General features: G+C 39.0%; 1 protein-coding gene across 3 annotated transcripts in view; it reads left to right on the top strand.

Annotated features, from left to right (window-relative positions):
- LOC124717019 (interference hedgehog-like) overlaps positions 1 to 20300 on the top strand; it is a 597210-nt gene that overhangs the window by 543758 nt on the left and 33152 nt on the right. For 2 of the 3 annotated variants that reach the window (XM_047243672.1, XM_047243674.1), the window contains exon 12: positions 19917 to 20130. In XM_047243672.1, coding sequence (XP_047099628.1) covers positions 19917 to 20130 — 214 coding nt within the window. The remainder of the gene's footprint in view (positions 1 to 19916; positions 20131 to 20300) is intronic. The other variant, XM_047243673.1, reaches the window with a different exon arrangement.

Here is a 20300-nt window from a genome sequence, read left to right on the forward strand (position 1 = left end):
GTGGTCACGTGCTTATGTTTGTTGTGCTTGTGTAAATGTATGTGCTTTTTCTACTTTAGAAGAAGCCCTTTCGGCTGAAAGTTCAAATCTATATCACTCTTTTTGTTGTGACTGTTTACAACTCATTGTCTCATCTGTATGGTGAGTAGTAAACTGTTGTTTTCATGATATTTTTGTTAAACAGTTAGTTATCTTTGTCCTGATATAAGTAACTGCTCCAGGAACCACTATAGCAATAGTGATTCACTGTGGCAAGGGCTTTGCAATTATCTGGATATGGGAGACATCAGAAGCAGCAGCACAAATTTTTGTTAGTTTTCTTGCACAAACATGAGGCAGTTGCATCACCATTATGTTATTGCATTTCATAATTACTGAACTGTTAGGTTTTGGAGAACAGATGTTAAATGAAACATGTGCTGAAAATGTCTGGGAAAGATGGCTAAGAGGGTTTGTCTTTAGCAAAAACAGATCTATAATCTTTCAGTTAACAGATTATCTAAAAGTAAATCACAAACCAAACAACAAATAATTCTTGGTATGGATGCTGCCCCTGATATCTGGCATGTAGTTTCAAGGAGACCGAGATACTTCCCATTGTGTCTCTGATACCATGATTCGTAATGTCCAGACCTTAAGATTAATGGCAAATCATTATACTGTGGCAGCTCCATGCAGTTGGCACGCACACGCGCGCGTGCACACACACACACACACACACACACACACACACACACACACACACACACACTTGACCACAATCTCTGGCTGCCAAGGCCACACTGTGGTCATGCATGTGTGAGTTGCGTTTGCGTGTGTGTGTGTGTGTGTGTGTGTGTGTGTGTTTTCTCTATTGTGATGAAAGCCTGTTTGCCTGAAAGCTTTGTTTTACAGTCTTTTTGTTTTGCCTATCTGTGACTCAGCATCTCTGCTGTGTGGTGAGTAGCAGCTGTTCTTTTCATAATACCGTCAATAAATCACTGAAATGTCCAAAGAATGGCTCAAAACCACCTGTTGCATGAATTTCCCCTGCAGGCCTCTTGATGTTTACAGTAAATATGACACTGCATGTCATTCATGTATAGGCAGGAATGTGTCCTTATGACTTGAACATCTCATTTTCAGTACTCTAAGCTTCACTGTTGGCATCTTTTTACCCATTGTAACTGGATTACATTGAAAGGAAAAGAAAGCACACAAGTATCTATTGTACAATGTTCGGATACAAAAATCCAGGAGATACAATTTGCTTGAAAATATTTCTTTAGAAATGGCTGGGAAAAGCTTTGATGCCCTACAGCAGTTCTTTTCTTCATTATGAGATCTTTACCCTCAGGCTAGGGGATACGACTGTTGTTACGGTCCACCACAATTATCTCTAAGCAGCAGTTTTTATGCGTAGTTCCTGCTGATTGAGAAGTGTTCTGCTGTCCGTAAATCCATAGGACAATACACAGGGATATAACTGTAGATAACTTCCTTTTGTTGCTCTGTCATATTTGCTCTGTGTCCTACACTACACATGTTAAATGAGACAAGGAATACCACATCTTGATGTAGTCCACACACCTCAATCTGTTTCCTTCTCCAGTTTATTGCACTGTGTCTGTACACTTCTGAAGTCATAACTAGCTCCAACACACAAGGTGACTATTTTATTTTTTTGTATCTTCCAGTAAGGAAGGTGTTGTAACCCTCACTTTAGGATCATAAACATTTACTGAACACAAAATTAGCAATCTGTAACAACAGATAAAATTGTTCATTGACCCATAACCAAAAAGTAAAAGTTCCTAGTTGAAATTAATGTAAGTTCAAGTACAACTACTTTCTTGGAGAAGCACATTGCAATTACAGTATTGAGCAGAGTTCAAAATAAGTTGTAGTCTTGCTGACCTGCTTGAAGCCTCTTTAGACTCATCAAAATCCACTAATCGTTCCTTTTACAAAAACTGCTAGTTTAGTCAAACAGATGCTAATGACATAACACAGCATAATTCATTTTTTTCCTTTCCAGTTTACTTGCGTTTATTGTTACTAATCATTTCAGATGATCACTTGTTATTATAGTAATCTAGATTTCACAACAAAGATTGATAAGTTACACATCCTACAAGTGGTTTGAAGAATTTTCACTCAGAACTGAGAAGAAGTTCGACTGATGGCCATAGCTCTTCACTTTGTAACTCAGCCATTTATTGTAGAACCTTACATGTTGGACATTCATTGCAGACTGCCTATGTTTTTGCCCATAACACCTATGACTGATGGCCATAGCTCTTCACTTTTTAACTCAGCCATTTATTACAGAACCTTACATGTTGGACATTCATTGCAGACTGCCTATGTTTTTGCCGATGATACCTATTTATAGATACACATGTTACAGAATTTCCAAAATCGTAACATATATGACTCTTACATTTTGGATATTGACATAAAAGATAGCAAAAATGAAAAAAAAGCAATAGAGAATAAAGTAAATTGATTTGTTAAAAGCTATCCAATTAGAAAATTTTACTGAAGGAAGTTTTATTGTACATGGAAATTCTCAAAGTTTGCTAAGAAAAATATTTTTTTATAACTAAGAAATTTTATATTTGGAACAGACAGGTTATTTCAGTAGAACTATACATATTTGTAAAACTATACATGTTTGTAAGATTGGGGAAACAAAATTATAACACTGGATTTTCGAAAGTATTACATCTTAATGTTTGAACATCCAGTCTGGAATACAAAAAATGGGTTGTCATTAAATTTTGAAGTATAATTTTTTTGGAAAAGTTGAAAAGTTAAAAAAGTGGAGACTAAAGGCTTTCAAATGAGCTCTGTCAATCTTAAAACAAACGTTTTTAATGGGTTTGAATTTTGACATGCACACAGTTCACAGGTATAATAAATTAGAAACTAAATATACAATATGACTGAATATAGAATTAACTTCATTTACAATTGTCACCAGAAGAGTGTATATTATACTGTCATTAATAAAATTTAGTGACATGTCCACAAATGAGAATTTGGTAACTTTGCGTACATGTAGTATATGCATTATTAATGCAAAGTGATCACAAAAGAAAGAAAAAAATTAACTGTTGCACCAGGAATGGTATAAGAACAAGTGGGATAATTCCACCTTGTTCTGTTACAGAGTCTTACGTCGGTAGAAACTATACGCTCATCAGGTAGAAACACTATACGGAAATGTTACACCAGAACGTGGAGTTTTCAAAATGGACCCATCACTCTAGTCATGCAGCAATTGGAAAGCTCAGCCATTACTACTGAAATGCAAGTCCTGTCTAGGGAATCAGCAGTAGTAGTCGTAGTTCATAGAGGCATAGCTGGATGATAGCAGTTAGCAAAGGAAAATCTGAGGGTGAGCCAGCTACCAAGTGGCCTTATCTCACACTACTACAGGAATTCACTTGGCCAGCTTGTGATATTGGTGACTTCCCCCACCAGATATGGGTGACGTTACACATATCCGTATGTCCATCTATTCCAGTTGCATGTCTGGCATGATTACTAAATGAAAGAATCAGTTTAATCATATATGGTTAAGAGACATGAACAAATCTTTTCTTCATGGGGCAGAACAGGCAAAAGTTAAAACTATAGTGGAACTTCAGTTTTAGGTTCTCTGATTTTACAAGGCCCATTGAAAAACCCGTAAGATCAGTGCTAAATCTTGCCTGATTCTATGTTTCTTCCTAGTAAAGTTTACCTCGATTCTACATTCTTACTCGACATCTTGCTTGACTGATGGAGTTATAATTGGCACAAAAGGCAGGCAGTTCATACCAAGGGTGGTGACAGAGTTAAGGGAATATTTCAGACCATTGCAGAGAGGGGAGACATGAGAGAGGAAATACTGACATAATCCATGATCGGCATTACCAACACACCTTGCAACATTCAGCTTCAGCATGAAATTATGACACAACTACTGCTGGGTTGTGGTGACAATGGAAAAACAGGACAGTCTGTAACCTCCCCCCTCTCTTATCGACCTTAATGACAGTGAAAAATTAAACCGCGTGTACCTAATGGAAATTTGGGAAAAGCAATCGTCACCGAAGTTAATCTATCGGTAAAGAGGGAGGAAAGGGTTACATCTAAATGAAAGGAAAAATGCAAATGAAACTGGTGGAAATTAATTTTGAAAAGGGGTAAAGTTAATAAAGAAAGTAAATGTGCGGCCGTTACGTTAACAATTAACTAGCGGTAATTAGATATTTGAGATTTGGGGGAAATCACGGTCGCCAGTCCTAAGGACAATTACTATAGTAACTGAAAAAGAAAGGTTATTACACATATAATTAACACTAGAAGCGTGGCAACTGAAGGTTGACACGTGTAGTGTGAAAACTGAAAGTTTGTCAGAAGTAATAAATTTCGCTACACTCTTACTTAATTTAGCAAAAGAATTAATAAAACCGGAAAATCGAAAGTTAATTTAGTGACTGAAGTTAATAGTGAGCTTTCTTTCTGAAGCACATCGAAATCCAGTAAAATACGGTTAGTCTTGGACTACCTCAACAATCATTTCAAAAGCAACTTGACTCTACGCAATTTAGAAACAAGAGATTTTACTTTGAACTTGAATTAAATGATTCTGAACTATTAACAATAATAAAATTTAGTACGTACCAAGCAGAGCTGCAGTCACAGGTAACTAAAATACGGTAACAAAACTCGCACTCTTAATTTGTGCTTGTGCAATCTAAATATTGTAGCCAGCTACTGAACTTTGAAATTGAAGCAGTGAAATCTAATTATATTATTTTAATGCTGGCGTTTGAATTTCAACGACACTCGGGTTCATTTCGGAAAAGGAAGGGACCCTGCTTGGCAATGCAATTGGGACAATGAGCAACAAAGGTTCATGCTAAGTTGCTGTAATTTTGCAAGGCAAATGGAACAATTTGAAAAGCTGAGGTCTGCCATACAGTTCTGAAACTTTACGTGCTTTTAGTCTTCCTTGTTGGTTGATTGAAGGTTTGAAGCCGTCGATCGAGGAGGTGGCGACAGTCACTCATTGTCGGCCGTCGCTGTTGCAGAAGCTGGATGTTGGCGCGCCTTCTTCTCGACACGGTCACCAGACGAAACGGGCTCTTGATGTGCGCTAGTTAATGTTTCCCGTCCGCGACACCATGTCAGAAACTATCATCGCAAGTCGAGCGCAATTACATGCTGCCAAACCCCGAAAGCGCGGCAACTCGCGGGAGCGTCACACAACACACCTGCTCCACTCGCTACTCCCGCCACACTCTCTCTCTCCGCCCGCGCTTCACGCGGCAGAGTTAACACTACCAAAGATCCTACACACTTTGATTCTTCACACGACCCATCGATGTAATCGTTCGATAGCAGTTTTCCCTAGGCAAGACCCAGCGTAAAAATACAAATAATATTTACGAAACAAACCAATTATACATGACATAAATGCATAAATATATATATACAAATAGTAAAACAATTACAATATGTGAAGACACAGAAATATCATATATACAGGTAGCAAAAATAAGGAAAACAAATTATAGTACAATAGATGGAAATAGGAGGATATGCATTTCCGGCGTTACACGTGCCCCACATTGTCTGAGGATGTTCGTGTAACGTAAACAGACTCAGAAAATGTCCCAAAAAAGAAACAGCGGAAATGCATATGCTCAAAACATCAACAAAATTTAGCATTCGTCTAATTAAGCATAAATCAATTTTTAGACCATAATAATTGAGTGGAGACACTCCTAATCTTATTCCACTCTGTCATCTTGCACAAAATAAAACAGGTTGGCAACATATTAAAATTCATAGAAAACATAGAAAATGGTTTAGCTATTCTAAAATTGTCAAAATTCCCAACAGTATCAAGAAATGGAATACTATTTACAAAATTAATCAGAGTACATGGTCATAAAAACAGGTAGATCAAAATACGCAAATTAATAATTAATTACATAGAATACACATTTTTACATAACCCTTTCATAATTAATATTCTCGTCATGGGAGTCCATTAAACGCTAAACAAGAAAATAACACACATCAGATCGAAAAAAACATAAATATTGACAGTAGAATTCTTTCAGCTGTCCAGGAAGAAAAACAATTCCGTCTTCCGTACTCGCAAGTACAAAGAATGCCGACAGCGGCCCAAGAGCCAACAGCGGCACAAGAGCCGACAGCGGCTCGCCTCGCCAGTATTGTTGCGCCCGCGTGTGCGGCACGCTTGATCTCACTCGCCCTTGTGACGGCGTTTCCAGAACGTCCGTTTCACTGAATTCTTTCGGTAAAACTCACTCCCGAGTAATCTCAAGGAGTCCCTTAATACTATCACAGTGGATAACTCAACACTGTCCATCATCACACGCATGTACTAGCCTGAAACTTAAAACAGCGTCTAAGTACATCGGCAATGACTAGTAAATCACATATTTATGGAATCTTACAGCTATTTACAAAATCATATTTACATTCCTTAATCTACTGTGACTCAGCTGAAAACTTAAACTAGCAGCTTGGATTTTTCAGTTGATTAGATCATGATTAAATTGATTAAAATTAAATTGATTAATCAAAACGCGCTTTAGTGTCATGACGACGTATGCGAGCATCGGCTTTTAGCTTCATTACTTCTCGCAAACGATCCTTTTTCACACCAATACTAATGTCAATCCGTGGAGGGAATTTGATTATCTCTACCACTAAACTTGTACTTCTGTCACCCAACAGGATTTCCTCTGGAGAAAATTCCGTAGATTAATGTCTCAAGGTGTTCATAATTCTCTCAAATACTGCTACATATTTGCCCCATGCCCTATGGTTGTGATGGCAATAGGTACGGGAAAGTCGGCCTCGTCTTTGTTCGTGTGTTACGTTTGACACACCGTCTACAATACTTTCCAATTCACTTTCTACATTATTGTCAATGCCGAGATTCTTCACATTACAGTAGTTCAGATTCATACCTATGTCAATACCATCTGGCCAGTTAACAATGTGTATAGGCTGGTATTGCCTATGCACACCGTCTCCTGCCTCGTCAAAACTAACTACTATTGTTTTATCTAGTGACATACATGTCAAAGTTTTGCTTTCGCAGTTAATCACTGCACGGCACTTTAATAGCCAATCTAACCCGATAATTACTTCCGCAGTTAAGTCTGGCACGACGACAAACCCTTGTTCAAATCGTGCCCCACATATCTCGAAGTTGACAAAAATCTGTTTTGTGACCGGTTTACTGGCCTTCCCAGTAGCACCGATAATTTTCACTCCTGTTACTGGCATAACTACGATGCCAGGTCTGTCTTTCAGTAACTCAAATATTTTGCCAGATACAGCACTCAATTCTGTACCGGTGTCAATCAACACGTTTAGTTGTAGGTCGTGCATATTAACAGACACTACTATCTGTCTACACTTGTCCTCGACTGTTTCTTTATTTTCCCACAGTAAATCCTCGTCTATATCCAGGTCATTCCAGAAAAAACCATCCGGCTTTGATCCTAAATCCGGTTTATCTGGCGGCTTTTTCAGCCTCTGTTCACATACAGTTTTAATTTCAACACGTTTGTCCTGAGGCTTAGTCTGTAGCGTCGCCTCCAATACCGAAACCTTTTCCTGTAACTCGTCAACTAGTGAGTGTTGCTTTGCTACCAGTTCACTAATTGTCACCTTCGTTGATTCCTCTTTAATCAGATTGATCTCATCTGCCAATCTACCTGGAGACATGTGCCCAGTAGTATCTGCAATTACTTCCTCTAGATCTGCGCAACCCACACTGTTATCTTCTGACCGTATAATGTCAGCTCTAACCTCATACACGCTGTAAACTACGTGCTTTTCTACCAATCGTGTTCGGCTATCACTAAAATTTTCGTAATCTTTCTCCTTAATACTCTCGCAATGTTTAAACTGGATGTTCGCGTCGGATGGGTCGGCTACTTCTACCATTACAACTTTCGGTAAAGTCTGCCGGTTAGGGCCAGAACTTTCCGTTACTACTTCAACATTCAACTCCTGCGGGACGAAACACGACGCATCTTGCTCGTGCTCCCCATTAACATCAACTATTTCTAGTAAAGTCTGCCGGTTAGGGCCAGAACTTTCTATCACTTCACAATCACTATCTTCCTGCGGGACGAGACGCGGCAAATCCTGCCCGCGCTCCCCATAAACATTTCTCCCGTACAGGCCCCTATAATCTCTTAGTTCGTCGTATAAGCGACCGAACTGCCTTAACCAGACCTCATCCCTCTCTGCATCTCCTCGCTCGATGACGGACGTTTTATCCGACATCTGATCTTCTTTCAACACTTGCGAATCATTCTTAAACTCAATCTCCAGTTCCGCTGTGGGTATTACAGCTGCCACTTTATTATCGATTTCCGGGACACTACTTAAATTGTTCTCACTGACAGTGAATGTACTTCCTACTGCCGTGTCTACAGCTGATCTACTACTTGTGGGCGCACTCCTTTCTCCTAACACTGGCACACTCTCCCGCCGTTGATTATTCCATACGGAATTTTCATAACGACGACACCTCGGTTTTCTACTGTTATTGGGCCGCCAAAATTTCTCCACGCCCGGTCGGCCCCTCACCGGCGCGGCTAATGGTTTCCCTGTCTCGTCCCAGCAGATACGCTCCCCGGATGCTGCTGAGGCGGCTGATAACACCCTCTGGCGTTATTACTATTCTGTGAAGCCCGTATCACGTTAGTGTGATACTGGTTTCCGTCATTCCTGTTATTATTTGCATTGTACCGATTGTTATTACGGTCCGAACCATTATTGTTATTGCTGCCACGGTTGCGGTATGCATTATTCCCATGGTTATCGTTGTTGTGGTTGCTGTGGTACCCGTTGTTGTTACCACGGCCTCTACCACTGTCGCGATTATTGCGCCAATTGTCCTCGTCCTCCACTCTTTCCAGGAAATCATTTATTGTTCTGTAATTGCTTCCTACGTAGCGTTTTGTATCATCTGGAAGCTTTTTGTAGAGTTCCCAGACTATTTCGGATTCCGTGCGGCGATCACGCAAGTATTCCAACTTGCGGATCCAGCCCTCACAAAACTCCTTCATCGAACCGCGCGAATTCGCATCGAAAGGCCTCGATACGACAAATTCGCGCCAGACACTTTGCTGTTTTTGCTCTGACCAGTATTCAGCCAGAAACAAATTTTTAAACTCGTCAAAAGTCAGGTTCGTAATGTTGAGGTTTAGGCCCCAACGCTTGGCATCACCAGCCAACACATCAATAACCGCATTAATTTTTCTCTCATTAGTCCATGATCTGGGTAAAACTCTTTCACAATTTTTAATGAAATCCGTCGGGTGTATACCGCCTTTTTTCAAGGGGTCGAACCGCTCCTCTTTCGTCAACAACTCCGAACTATGTGCACAGATTGGCACATAGCTCTGTTTTTCGTCAAGTTTCCTTTCTAATTCCGACACCCTCGTAATCACTTGGCAAGTGGTTGTCGCAAGCGTTTCCTCTTCCCTCTTTTTCTCTTTGCAGGTGTTAGCCTGCTTCGTCACTTTGGTATCTACTTCGGATACTAAAGCCTTTAAAGTTTCCACCTTCTGTTGATCCTCTTTTCTCACTAATTGAATTTGTTCCGTCACCTTATTCTCGATGATCGGAGCAACTGCGTCTCCTACACTTTTATCGATTCTGCTAATTTCGGAATCAAAACGAGTATTTATGCTCGCAATTTCCGCCTGAACGCCTATCATTTCCTGTTTAAGGTTACCGATTTCGGTATTAATCACGACAATATCGTCTTTGATTTTATCAACTTTTGTGTTAACAACTTCAACATTGTTGTTAACAACATTAATAGCTTTGTTCTGATTGTCTAGCATTCGTTCAATTTTTTCAGACTGAGCTACTTGCTTGGCAGCCTGAGCTGCTTGCTCGGCAGCCTGAGCTTCTTGCTTGGTAGCCTGAGCTTTAATTTCTGCCGATTGACTCTTGATTTCGTTAATCAAAACATTCAATAAATCAGTTAAATTCCCGGAAACCACCGGTTTTACTTCCGTAGCGGCTTCCTCTTTCATTGTCCCCCCGTATTCGTCATCAAGGGATTCAGATTTGATTTTCACTTCCGATTCCGAAACATTTTCTAAAGTCTGGAATTCCATTTCTGCTCTTTGTTGCGTTTCGGCGGTCGCATCTTTCATGCTAGCCGCCTGCCCCGGAACAATGGGTACCGCTGTGCGCGTCTCCCACTGTTCGACCGATTGTTCCGTATCCAAGTCTACCAAATTTTGGTAATTGTTGCCTTCACTCATTTTAATAATTTTCAATATAAATGCAAAATCTCAACTCTAATTAGGATTCCTCACACGAATATTCTCGCTGACGTATCGACCATTTCGTAACCAGTACTTTGTTACGAGATTTGCACAATGCAAAATTCGTGTCCAGAGCAACCTCAAATTTGAAGATTGTCCTGTCACCAGGTCGCCACGTGTAACCTCCCCCTCACTTACCGACCTTAATGACAGTGAAAAATTAAACCGCGTGTACCTAATGGAAATTTGGGAAAAGCAATCGTCACCGAAGTTAATCTATCGGTAAAGAGGGAGGAAAGGGTTACATCTAAATGAAAGGAAAAATGCAAATGAAACTGGTGGAAATTAATTTTGAAAAGGGGTAAAGTTAATAAAGAAAGTAAATGTGCGGCCGTTACGTTAACAATTAACTAGCGGTAATTAGATATTTGAGATTTGGGGGAAATCACGGTCGCCAGTCCTAAGGACAATTACTATAGTAACTGAAAAAGAAAGGTTATTACACATATAATTAACACTAGAAGCGTGGCAACTGAAGGTTGACACGTGTAGTGTGAAAACTGAAAGTTTGTCAGAAGTAATAAATTTCGCTACACTCTTACTTAATTTAGCAAAAGAATTAATAAAACCGGAAAATCGAAAGTTAATTTAGTGACTGAAGTTAATAGTGAGCTTTCTTTCTGAAGCACATCGAAATCCAGTAAAATACGGTTAGTCTTGGACTACCTCAACAATCATTTCAAAAGCAACTTGACTCTACGCAATTTAGAAACAAGAGATTTTACTTTGAACTTGAATTAAATGATTCTGAACTATTAACAATAATAAAATTTAGTACGTACCAAGCTGAGCTGCAGTCACAGGTAACTAAAATACGGTAACAAAACTCGCACTCTTAATTTGTGCTTGTGCAATCTAAATATTGTAGCCAGCTACTGAACTTTGAAATTGAAGCAGTGAAATCTAATTATATTATTTTAATGCTGGCGTTTGAATTTCAACGACACTCGGGTTCATTTCGGAAAAGGAAGGGACCCTGCTTGGCAATGCAATTGGGACAATGAGCAACAAAGGTTCATGCTAAGTTGCTGTAATTTTGCAAGGCAAATGGAACAATTTGAAAAGCTGAGGTCTGCCATACAGTTCTGAAACTTTACGTGCTTTTAGTCTTCCTTGTTGGTTGATTGAAGGTTTGAAGCCGTCGATCGAGGAGGTGGCGACAGTCACTCATTGTCGGCCGTCGCTGTTGCAGAAGCTGGATGTTGGCGCGCCTTCTTCTCGACACGGTCACCAGACGAAACGGGCTCTTGATGTGCGCTAGTTAATGTTTCCCGTCCGCGACACCATGTCAGAAACTATCATCGCAAGTCGAGCGCAATTACATGCTGCCAAACCCCGAAAGCGCGGCAACTCGCGGGAGCGTCACACAACACACCTGCTCCACTCGCTACTCCCACCACACTCTCTCTCTCCGCCCGCGCTTCACGCGGCAGAGTTAACACTACCAAAGATCCTACACACTTTGATTCTTCACACGACCCATCGATGTAATCGTTCGATAGCAGTTTTCCCTAGGCAAGACCCAGCGTAAAAATACAAATAATATTTACGAAACAAACCAATTATACATCGACATAAATGCATAAATATATATATACAAATAGTAAAACAATTACAATATGTGAAGACACAGAAATATCATATATACAGGTAGCAAAAATAAGGAAAACAAATTATAGTACAATAGATGGAAATAGGAGGATATGCATTTCCGGCGTTACAAGTCAATGCAAAGTGTTCCGGATGGAGCCAATGCGTGATGAAGGGGCCCAGCCACCATGTTTTCTTGTGCCGCTTGTAACTCAGTCTCGTCTTTTTTGCATGTATGTCCACTGTACTGTATTCAGCAACAGTATTGATCGGCAGCCTTGTAAATTCAAACTCTGAGCCTTGAAGAATATGCTTGGTCAGAATCAAAGAAACATCAGCCATTTCTGGCTACTGAGTTCATTTCTGGCTACTGAGCTCTTATTTGCTGGTGACTTGTTACACCACCCAACAGCCATTGCAGCTTTGGTAGAGATGTCATATGGAAATAGAGCAAGTGTTTTACAATAGCACATTTTCAAGATTTTCATGTTCAAATCTGACACGATACAGTTACAGCAACTACATACACTACTCATGTTTGTATTTTGCACCACACAATGCAGACCGCAAAGATTGGCATCGCTGATAGAAGGCATGAAGGAAACTGTAGCACCTGGGCTTTCTTTAAAAAATTTACATTTTACACAGTGTACAGAAATTCAGTGAGCTGATTTCTTATCACAACATGTAATAGACCTATTAGGAAAAAAAGTGGGTTTTGGCACTAGTAATACTGTAGCGTATGTAGCTGAAAAGACTATCTCTTTTGGTTGTGATGTATGAGGTAATTGAGCTATTTCCCAATAATAACTGCCACAAATTATACCAAAACACACAGTTTTCAGGGTTCTTTCATTTTATGTTCACCTCAAAAATAGCAAATATTTATAGCCTACATGGTGAAATACACTGAGCATCGTGAAATAAGGTGAAAACTGCCGGGTTACAACATCTTGTATGCCTATAATGTTTTTGATGTTTCTTTTCCACCTGCAACCAATAGCAGTATAGCATGGTGATGTCATACTAATTCAGTGGCTTCTACCATATAGAGTGACAAACAGCAAGTTTACTTGGTGGCTTGTTCCAAGGTACAACTGATGTGATCAGTGTATAGCAAATGGAGTGACTGTGGCTTCCACTTATCTTTAATCTATATAGCTATACCTTGTACACCCTTCACTTCTATGCATTAATTATACTTACAGTAGTTCTGCTCTGAGCCTGTCAATAGAATCCGAAATGTATAGTGCCTTTACCGACTGCAGACAGTGTAGACTACACCATTTGCTATGTGTGGCACCACAATTAACACGACATGTTCAGTGAACAGTTGTGCAATGGCTTGTTCATCTTTGTTGCAGTCCTCAATGGTGTATATAGAGCATTGTGATAGAAGATGAATTGTTATAAATTAACAGATTGCTGGGACATAGAAATGCTGAAATCACAGCAGGCTTAACTTTATTTCATATTCATTGGTATAAACAAGTACCATATGTGAAGGAAAACTTGTGTGTATGTATGTGCTTTCATGAAATCTGCTGTGTTTACACTACACCAAGTGATGAGTCAAAATGTAAACAGTGTGTGTTGATGCTTCACTTCAACCACTCACCACAATGAACAAGGAAAAGTTTATGTGCAGTACAGTAGAGGTCAATGCACTCGCATCACCAGAATATTCTGCACTGCAATTGGCTACCGAAGGGAAACACACACACCCACATGCTAGATACCAACAGCTTTCACTGTAATTCACAGATTTCAGTTTAATTCACCACGTTCATCAATTTTTGCTTTTTTCTGGGTGAGCACAAAGGACAGATCTCTCAAAAAAGTGTATTGTGATGTGTAATTTATGGTTGTAGAACTAATGAAATTCATTACCACAAATTATCCTATAAATATTGTATTGTACATTTAATTTCCTTCATTTGTACAGATTTTATACAACATATTGGAGAGGATTATAATTTTTAATGATATATGCCAATTACATATGTTTTTGCTTGTATTTTGGGGGTTTTAACGTTTTCCTCAATTTTGCATTTACCTCAGTTTTGCATTTTTTAAGTCTGGACCACATGAAAATGTGGAATAGGAGTTTCACTTTATTCAGTGATAAGGTGGAAAGCAACCCAAGAAAGAGGTCTCAAGAAACAAGGAAACACAACTGGACAGTTTACACCTTAATCATCAGCGAATGTGGCTCAGAATACTAAACTTCCTTTGTCACATACCTAAAGTGGGTTTTGCGAGGGACTGGGGACTGAGCAACATGGGTTTGTGCCAAAGGGCATTTAGTCGATTGGTCAAAGTGGGAGGGATTTTCCTTTGTTTGACTGAACTTTTCCCCTCAAATTTTAGCCACCTCTGATGAGGAAATGAGGATAGGAGGTGACTCAAGTGAATGACAGCTTAGACATTAAATGTTACTTCTAGGTCAATTTCACCTGTCTTTATACAATAAGAATAGCTGTCCAGATGAAATGTCAGTTCTGTAAGACTATCAAACCCTAGTGCAGAGACATTACAACCTCTGACTGTTCTGTAACTCTGCTGGAACCAAATCCTCCAGTCTTCAGACTAACAGTGTACTGAGCAGTAGGACTACTCTTATATATTCTCCACCCTACCAACTCTCAAATGTGAGACTTGTACCAACTCAGTAGACACCACCTGATCACGACACTTAACGTTAAACTGCCCACCGAGGCAGCCAATAGCAATCAAAACCCAACTGCTGCAATGGGCAGCAGGTCATGGTCTAACTGCACCAGTTCACTTTGGTGGGGATCCTACTTCATCCCATTTTGTTAAGCTTTTCCCTTTGACCCTGCTGCCCCTAAAATGACAAAAGTCAATGGCTTCCCATTGCAATATTAGCTAGCTTTATGCATTATTCGTCATGAGTTCCTGAGATACTGAATGGAGGGATGGAGATGCCTCTCTCTATATGATCTCAAACTGTGCTCTAAGCCTTCCATTGGCTACTTGTCATGTAGTGTCACCCCACCAAAGGAACTTTCTCTTTTCCCCTTTTGTCTCCCACTTTTTGTCTTGCCCTAAATACTGATACCACTGTACTCAATCTATGTTTGTGATGCCTGTCTAGACTTGATAGAGATGTATAATACTTCTAAAGTGATATTTTTTTATGTGACAAAATTTCCCCCCTCTGTAGGTCTATGAAGGTTTTGACACCAGTGATGCTCAGGCATGGTGTTCAAATGACCATGTGATGAATATTGAAAACTTGTCAACTCTCCCAATGTAGGTTGGATATTCCCAATTTTCCAGTTCCTCCCACCCAATTATTCCATTATTTCTCCTGATTTTTAGCTAATATCATCAAATCTAAGACATTTGTTTTCAAAATCTACCATTTCAGTTTTCTTGGCCAGTGGCCTGAAGTCCTTCACTCATTAATCATTTTTAATCGATATACGTGTAGAAGTCTATAGAAATCAGGAACTTGCATATGACCAGTATATCTGTTGTTATTTTTCCTCTTTCCCAATCATTTTGTAGAATTTATACTTGTGTTGTGCTCTCTTTGGCATTATGTTTGTGTCTTGTTATTGTGATGAAGTGAAGTCACTCTTGATTCAGTGTTTTCATAATCAAAACTTTAGAATGGATGTTTATGAGTGTTATTTTGTTACCTGAATCCCTGAGAAGCTTTGTTTTTGTGTAAGCAATTATTTCACTTGTATCTTATTTGTCATATTCTTAATATTTTGATCTGGTGCTTTGTTTCTCATTACGTAACTCTGTTTTCTCAAAACAAATATTTAGAACAATTTCCTTGCATAATTGACTCAACGAAAGATCCATTGTTTTCATTTTGTAGCCTTTTCCAATGTGACATTTGCATATTGTATGTATATTTTTGGTTGTTCATGAATAAATTTTAGAACTAAAATATATCAGAACCTTGTTCGTCTTCATCATTTACACAATTTATTGCTTCCACAAAAACTTCCAGCATAGAGTAGTAAAGCACTGCAACTTTCCATATAACACAGCAGAATTCAACATTAAAGAATGCAGGCTTTCTAACACTGACTTACCACACATCAAAAAGTTAAGACTAAATGACCAACAGAGCTCAACTCGCAATGCGAAGATATTTTTGTGTATATTTTGATCTTTACATCTAAAAGTAAAAGTTATATATAATCAAACAATGGAAACTCCAGGTAGGAATATCAACAATGTAGGAAAAGACAGATTGCTGCTTACCTTGAAGAAGACACATTAGGTTGCAAACAGGCACAATTAAAAACACGTACTTAAAGCTTTTGGGCACAGCCTTCATCAGAAAAAGAGAAGTACACCCCACTGACACACACAAGCAACCACACCTCATGCACACATGGCCTCCAACTCCAGCATCTCTACCATATGCTTGGGTTAGCAGTCATGTGTGCATGAGGTGCATTTGCTTGTGTATATGAATGTTGCATGTTTCTCATTTGCTGATGAAAGCTGTGCCCAAAAGTTTTATGTAAGTGTTTTTAATTGTGCCTGTCTGCAACTTAACGTGTGTTCTTTATGGTAAGTAGCAATCTGTCTTTCCTACATTGTTTATATGTAATTAATATTTTATAAAATGTACATTAAGATGATTTTCAAATTATAATGCTAAACTGTGTAAATAATTTTGGTAACAAAATATGTTTGACACAACTTTTAGTTTGATTCCTTTTTTGAAACAATTTGTTATTATATATTTTTATATTTGTACATATGTACAATAACACTCTACAACTTATTTCATTATAACAAAAAATCAAAATTTTTATGACCTCAGGAGGATGCCTGTGTGTCGAGTATTACATTTACTCAAGTGCCACGAGAAGTACACTAAAGGGGGGGAGGGAGGGGGGGGGAAGTGCCCTTGACCAGTTACATTACAAAATTAAACTTGTCTCACAATTACTTGCATTTTATTAGATGGTGGGCTTGGCTTGCCAGCATATGTAAACAGCACTATTACCCTCCCCTCTGTTTTCTACACTCTACTTTTTCCTGTTTATTATCCAATCTTCCAACAGTCAACTACTTTTTTCAGCTTTGTCCTTTACCTCCACTGTTTGTTTCCTCGTTAGCTTGCCACCACTTTCCTCTTGGTACCTCTGTTGTTGTGGTGTGCTGACTGGTTTGATACAGATCTCCATACCACTCTTACCTTTGTAAGCCTCTTCACCCCCCAATAACTACTGCAACCTACATCTTTCTGAATCTGCTTACTGTATTCATCTCTTGGTCTTCCTCAATGATTTGTAGCCTCCCCTCCCCCCCCCCCCCCCCCCCCACACACACACAAACTACAAACTTCCCTTCAATACCCAGTTGGTGATCCTTTGATGTTTCAGAATATGTCCCATCAACCAGTCCCTTCTTTTGGTCAAGTTGTGCAACAGTTTCTTGTCTCCCCACTTCCTTTCAGCACTTCTTCATTAGTTATGCTATCAACCCATTTAATCTTCAGCATTCCTCTGTACCACCAAATTTCAAAAGCTTCTAGTCTCTTTTTATCTACACTCTTTATCGTCCATGTTTCACTGCCATACATGGCTACACTTCAGCCATATACCTCCAGAAAAGACTTCCTAACTCTTAAATCTATATTTGATGTTCACAAATTCCTATTCTTCAGAAACACTTTTCTTACTGTTTCCAGCCTACATTTTATATTCTCTCTGCTTTGGACATTATCAGATATTTTGCAGCCCAAATAGCAAAACTCGTCTACTACTTTGTCTCATTTCCTTGATCTATTTCCCTCAGCATCACCTGATTTAATTTGACTACATTCCATTATCCTTGTTTTTCTTTTGTTCAAAAATGGCTGAAATGGCTCTGAGCACTATGGGACTTAACATCTGAGGTTATCAGTCCCCTAGAACTTAGAACTACTTAAACCTAACCAACCTAAAGACATCTCAGACATCCATGACCGAGGCAGGATTCGAACCTGCGAGTGTAGCGGTCACACGGTTCCAGACTGAAGCGCCTAGAACCGCTTGGCCACCATGGCCAGCTTGCTTTTGTTGATGTTCAGCTTATATCCACCTGTACATTCCATTCAGCTGCTCTTCCAAGCCTGTTGCTGCCTCTGTGAGAATTACAATGTCATTGGCAAACCTCAATTTTTTTATTTTTTATCCATGAACTTTAATTTTTACTCCAAATTTTTCTTTGCTTTCCTTTACTGCTTGTTCAGTGTATGTATTGAATAACATTGGTGGTAGGCCACAACCCTTTCTCACTTCTGTTTCAACCACTGCCTCCCTTTCATGCCCTTTGACTCTTAGAACTGCTGTCTGGTTTCTGTACAGATTGTAAATAGCCTTCTGCTCCCCGTATTTTAGCCTTCAAAGAGAGTATTCCATTCAACATTGTCAAAAGCTTTCTGTAAGTCTACAAATGCTATAAATGTACGTTTTCCTTTCCTTAACCTAACTCTATTTCCAATTTTAATTTGAATCACAAAATGTGACACTGACTGAGCAGTTTCTGCTATTCAACGTGGAACCTCATACACAGTACATCGATTACTTGTGCTAGAACTTATCAGAAAGGAAGAGATATGAAACTGCAGCTAGGGTGACCAACGCTCCCATATTTCCCGGCATCTCCCGTATTTAGAGACATTTTTTCATAATCTCCCAGCTCCCGTATTTTCAGGCTCAGTGGCTGTTTATCTCCCGTATTTAGCTTTATTTTTCTTATCACGTACCGGTATGTAAAAATATTTTTCAATCATTTAAATTTTGCACGCACTGTCCGATTGATGTGGAATGGGCTGAAATCTTGCGACATGTGAATAGTAGATGGTTATCTCTCACACCTGCAGTAGAAAGGCTTTTAAACAATTGGGAGCCTATAAAAAGCTATTTTAAAAGCATAGAGGAATCAGACTGTCCTAAAGTTTTGAAAAAGTATTTTTGCAATGAAAATACAGAAGTAGAAACAATTGTTCAAGCTTATATCAGTTTTTTGTGAATATTGGAAATGTTTTCATTCAAAAAGCAAAGTATTTGGAGAATTCCGACCTTAGTATTATGGAATCTCATGAAGCCGTAAACTTACTAATTAGTAAAATTAGACAGAGAAAGGAAGATAGGTTTTTTGGTAGTGGTACTCATAAATTATTAGCCTCTGTTCTTGATTTAAATTTGAAATCTAGTAGTGAGAACAACTTCATTGAATTCTATGATTGTTTATATTCTTATTTAGGTAGTAAATTTGATAATAGTTTAAAGAGTTTAATCCCACTATGTCTAAAAAGGGAATCGACATTCAATGACATGCATGAAGTTGTAGAATATCTTAAGCTGGATTGTATTGATGAAGATGAATTGTATGAGAAGTTTTGTAGGTCTAATGATGCAATTAAATGTGCTGTCTCTTTAGATGGTAATGTTAGCCAGAAATGGATACAGGTTTTTACAACTTTGAAATCAAATAATGTTAATTTTGAAAACTTGGGTAAGCTGGTTTGTTTTGTTATGAGTATACCAGGAAGTAATGCTCACATTGAGAGAGTATTTTCTCTTATGAATAATAAGTGGACTGATGTAAGGAACAGAAGTAACTACAAGTTGCTACGAATTTTCCCTATTCGTGTAGTGAATACTTTGAATTTGCTAAAATGATGTAAAACTACTGACTGAGGCAAAATCTGTTGCAAAATATGTATAAGTAATTGTGATGTGTAAATAAATAGTTTACTTTTACAAATACTGATTTGACTTTTGGCGAAATTTTGCCATGCTATTAATCTCCTTTATTTTTGGTCAAGGATACAAGAATTGCCCTTATTTTCGTGCAGCAGCAGCAGACATTGCAAGTGTAAAATATTTGGATACTTACACTCTATTGCAGTTTACCTGCAGAGACAGATGAAGTATATTGGAAGTGCCACTTTTTCAGCAGTCAGAGCCGGCAGAGCTGGAAGGCTTCTACATTTACTACCGGCCGGCGAGCACGGCTGGCGACTACTTGCACGTCACGGTGGAGGACCCGCAGGCAGACACGTTCGATGTGGAGCACCTGCAGCCCGACACCACCTACGAGGTGAAGCTGCAGGGTTTTGTGAAAGAAGCTGCCTCGGCATTCAGTGCCATCCTCACCCAGAAGACTCTGCGTAAGTGTCCCCTTTTACAGGTGTTCACTCATGCTGGCTGGGCTATTTTCAGCTGCAGTATTCTTATTCTTGGACGCAATGACTTAAGGGTGGCGCATGAAACGTGTTACCATTTTGTTTTTGAATATAAACTTTATTGTCAATACAATCTGAAAGGAACATACACTACA

The sequence above is a fragment of the Schistocerca piceifrons genome, chromosome 9, assembly GCF_021461385.2.
Source record: "Schistocerca piceifrons isolate TAMUIC-IGC-003096 chromosome 9, iqSchPice1.1, whole genome shotgun sequence".
Lineage (NCBI taxonomy): Eukaryota > Metazoa > Arthropoda > Insecta > Orthoptera > Acrididae > Schistocerca > Schistocerca piceifrons.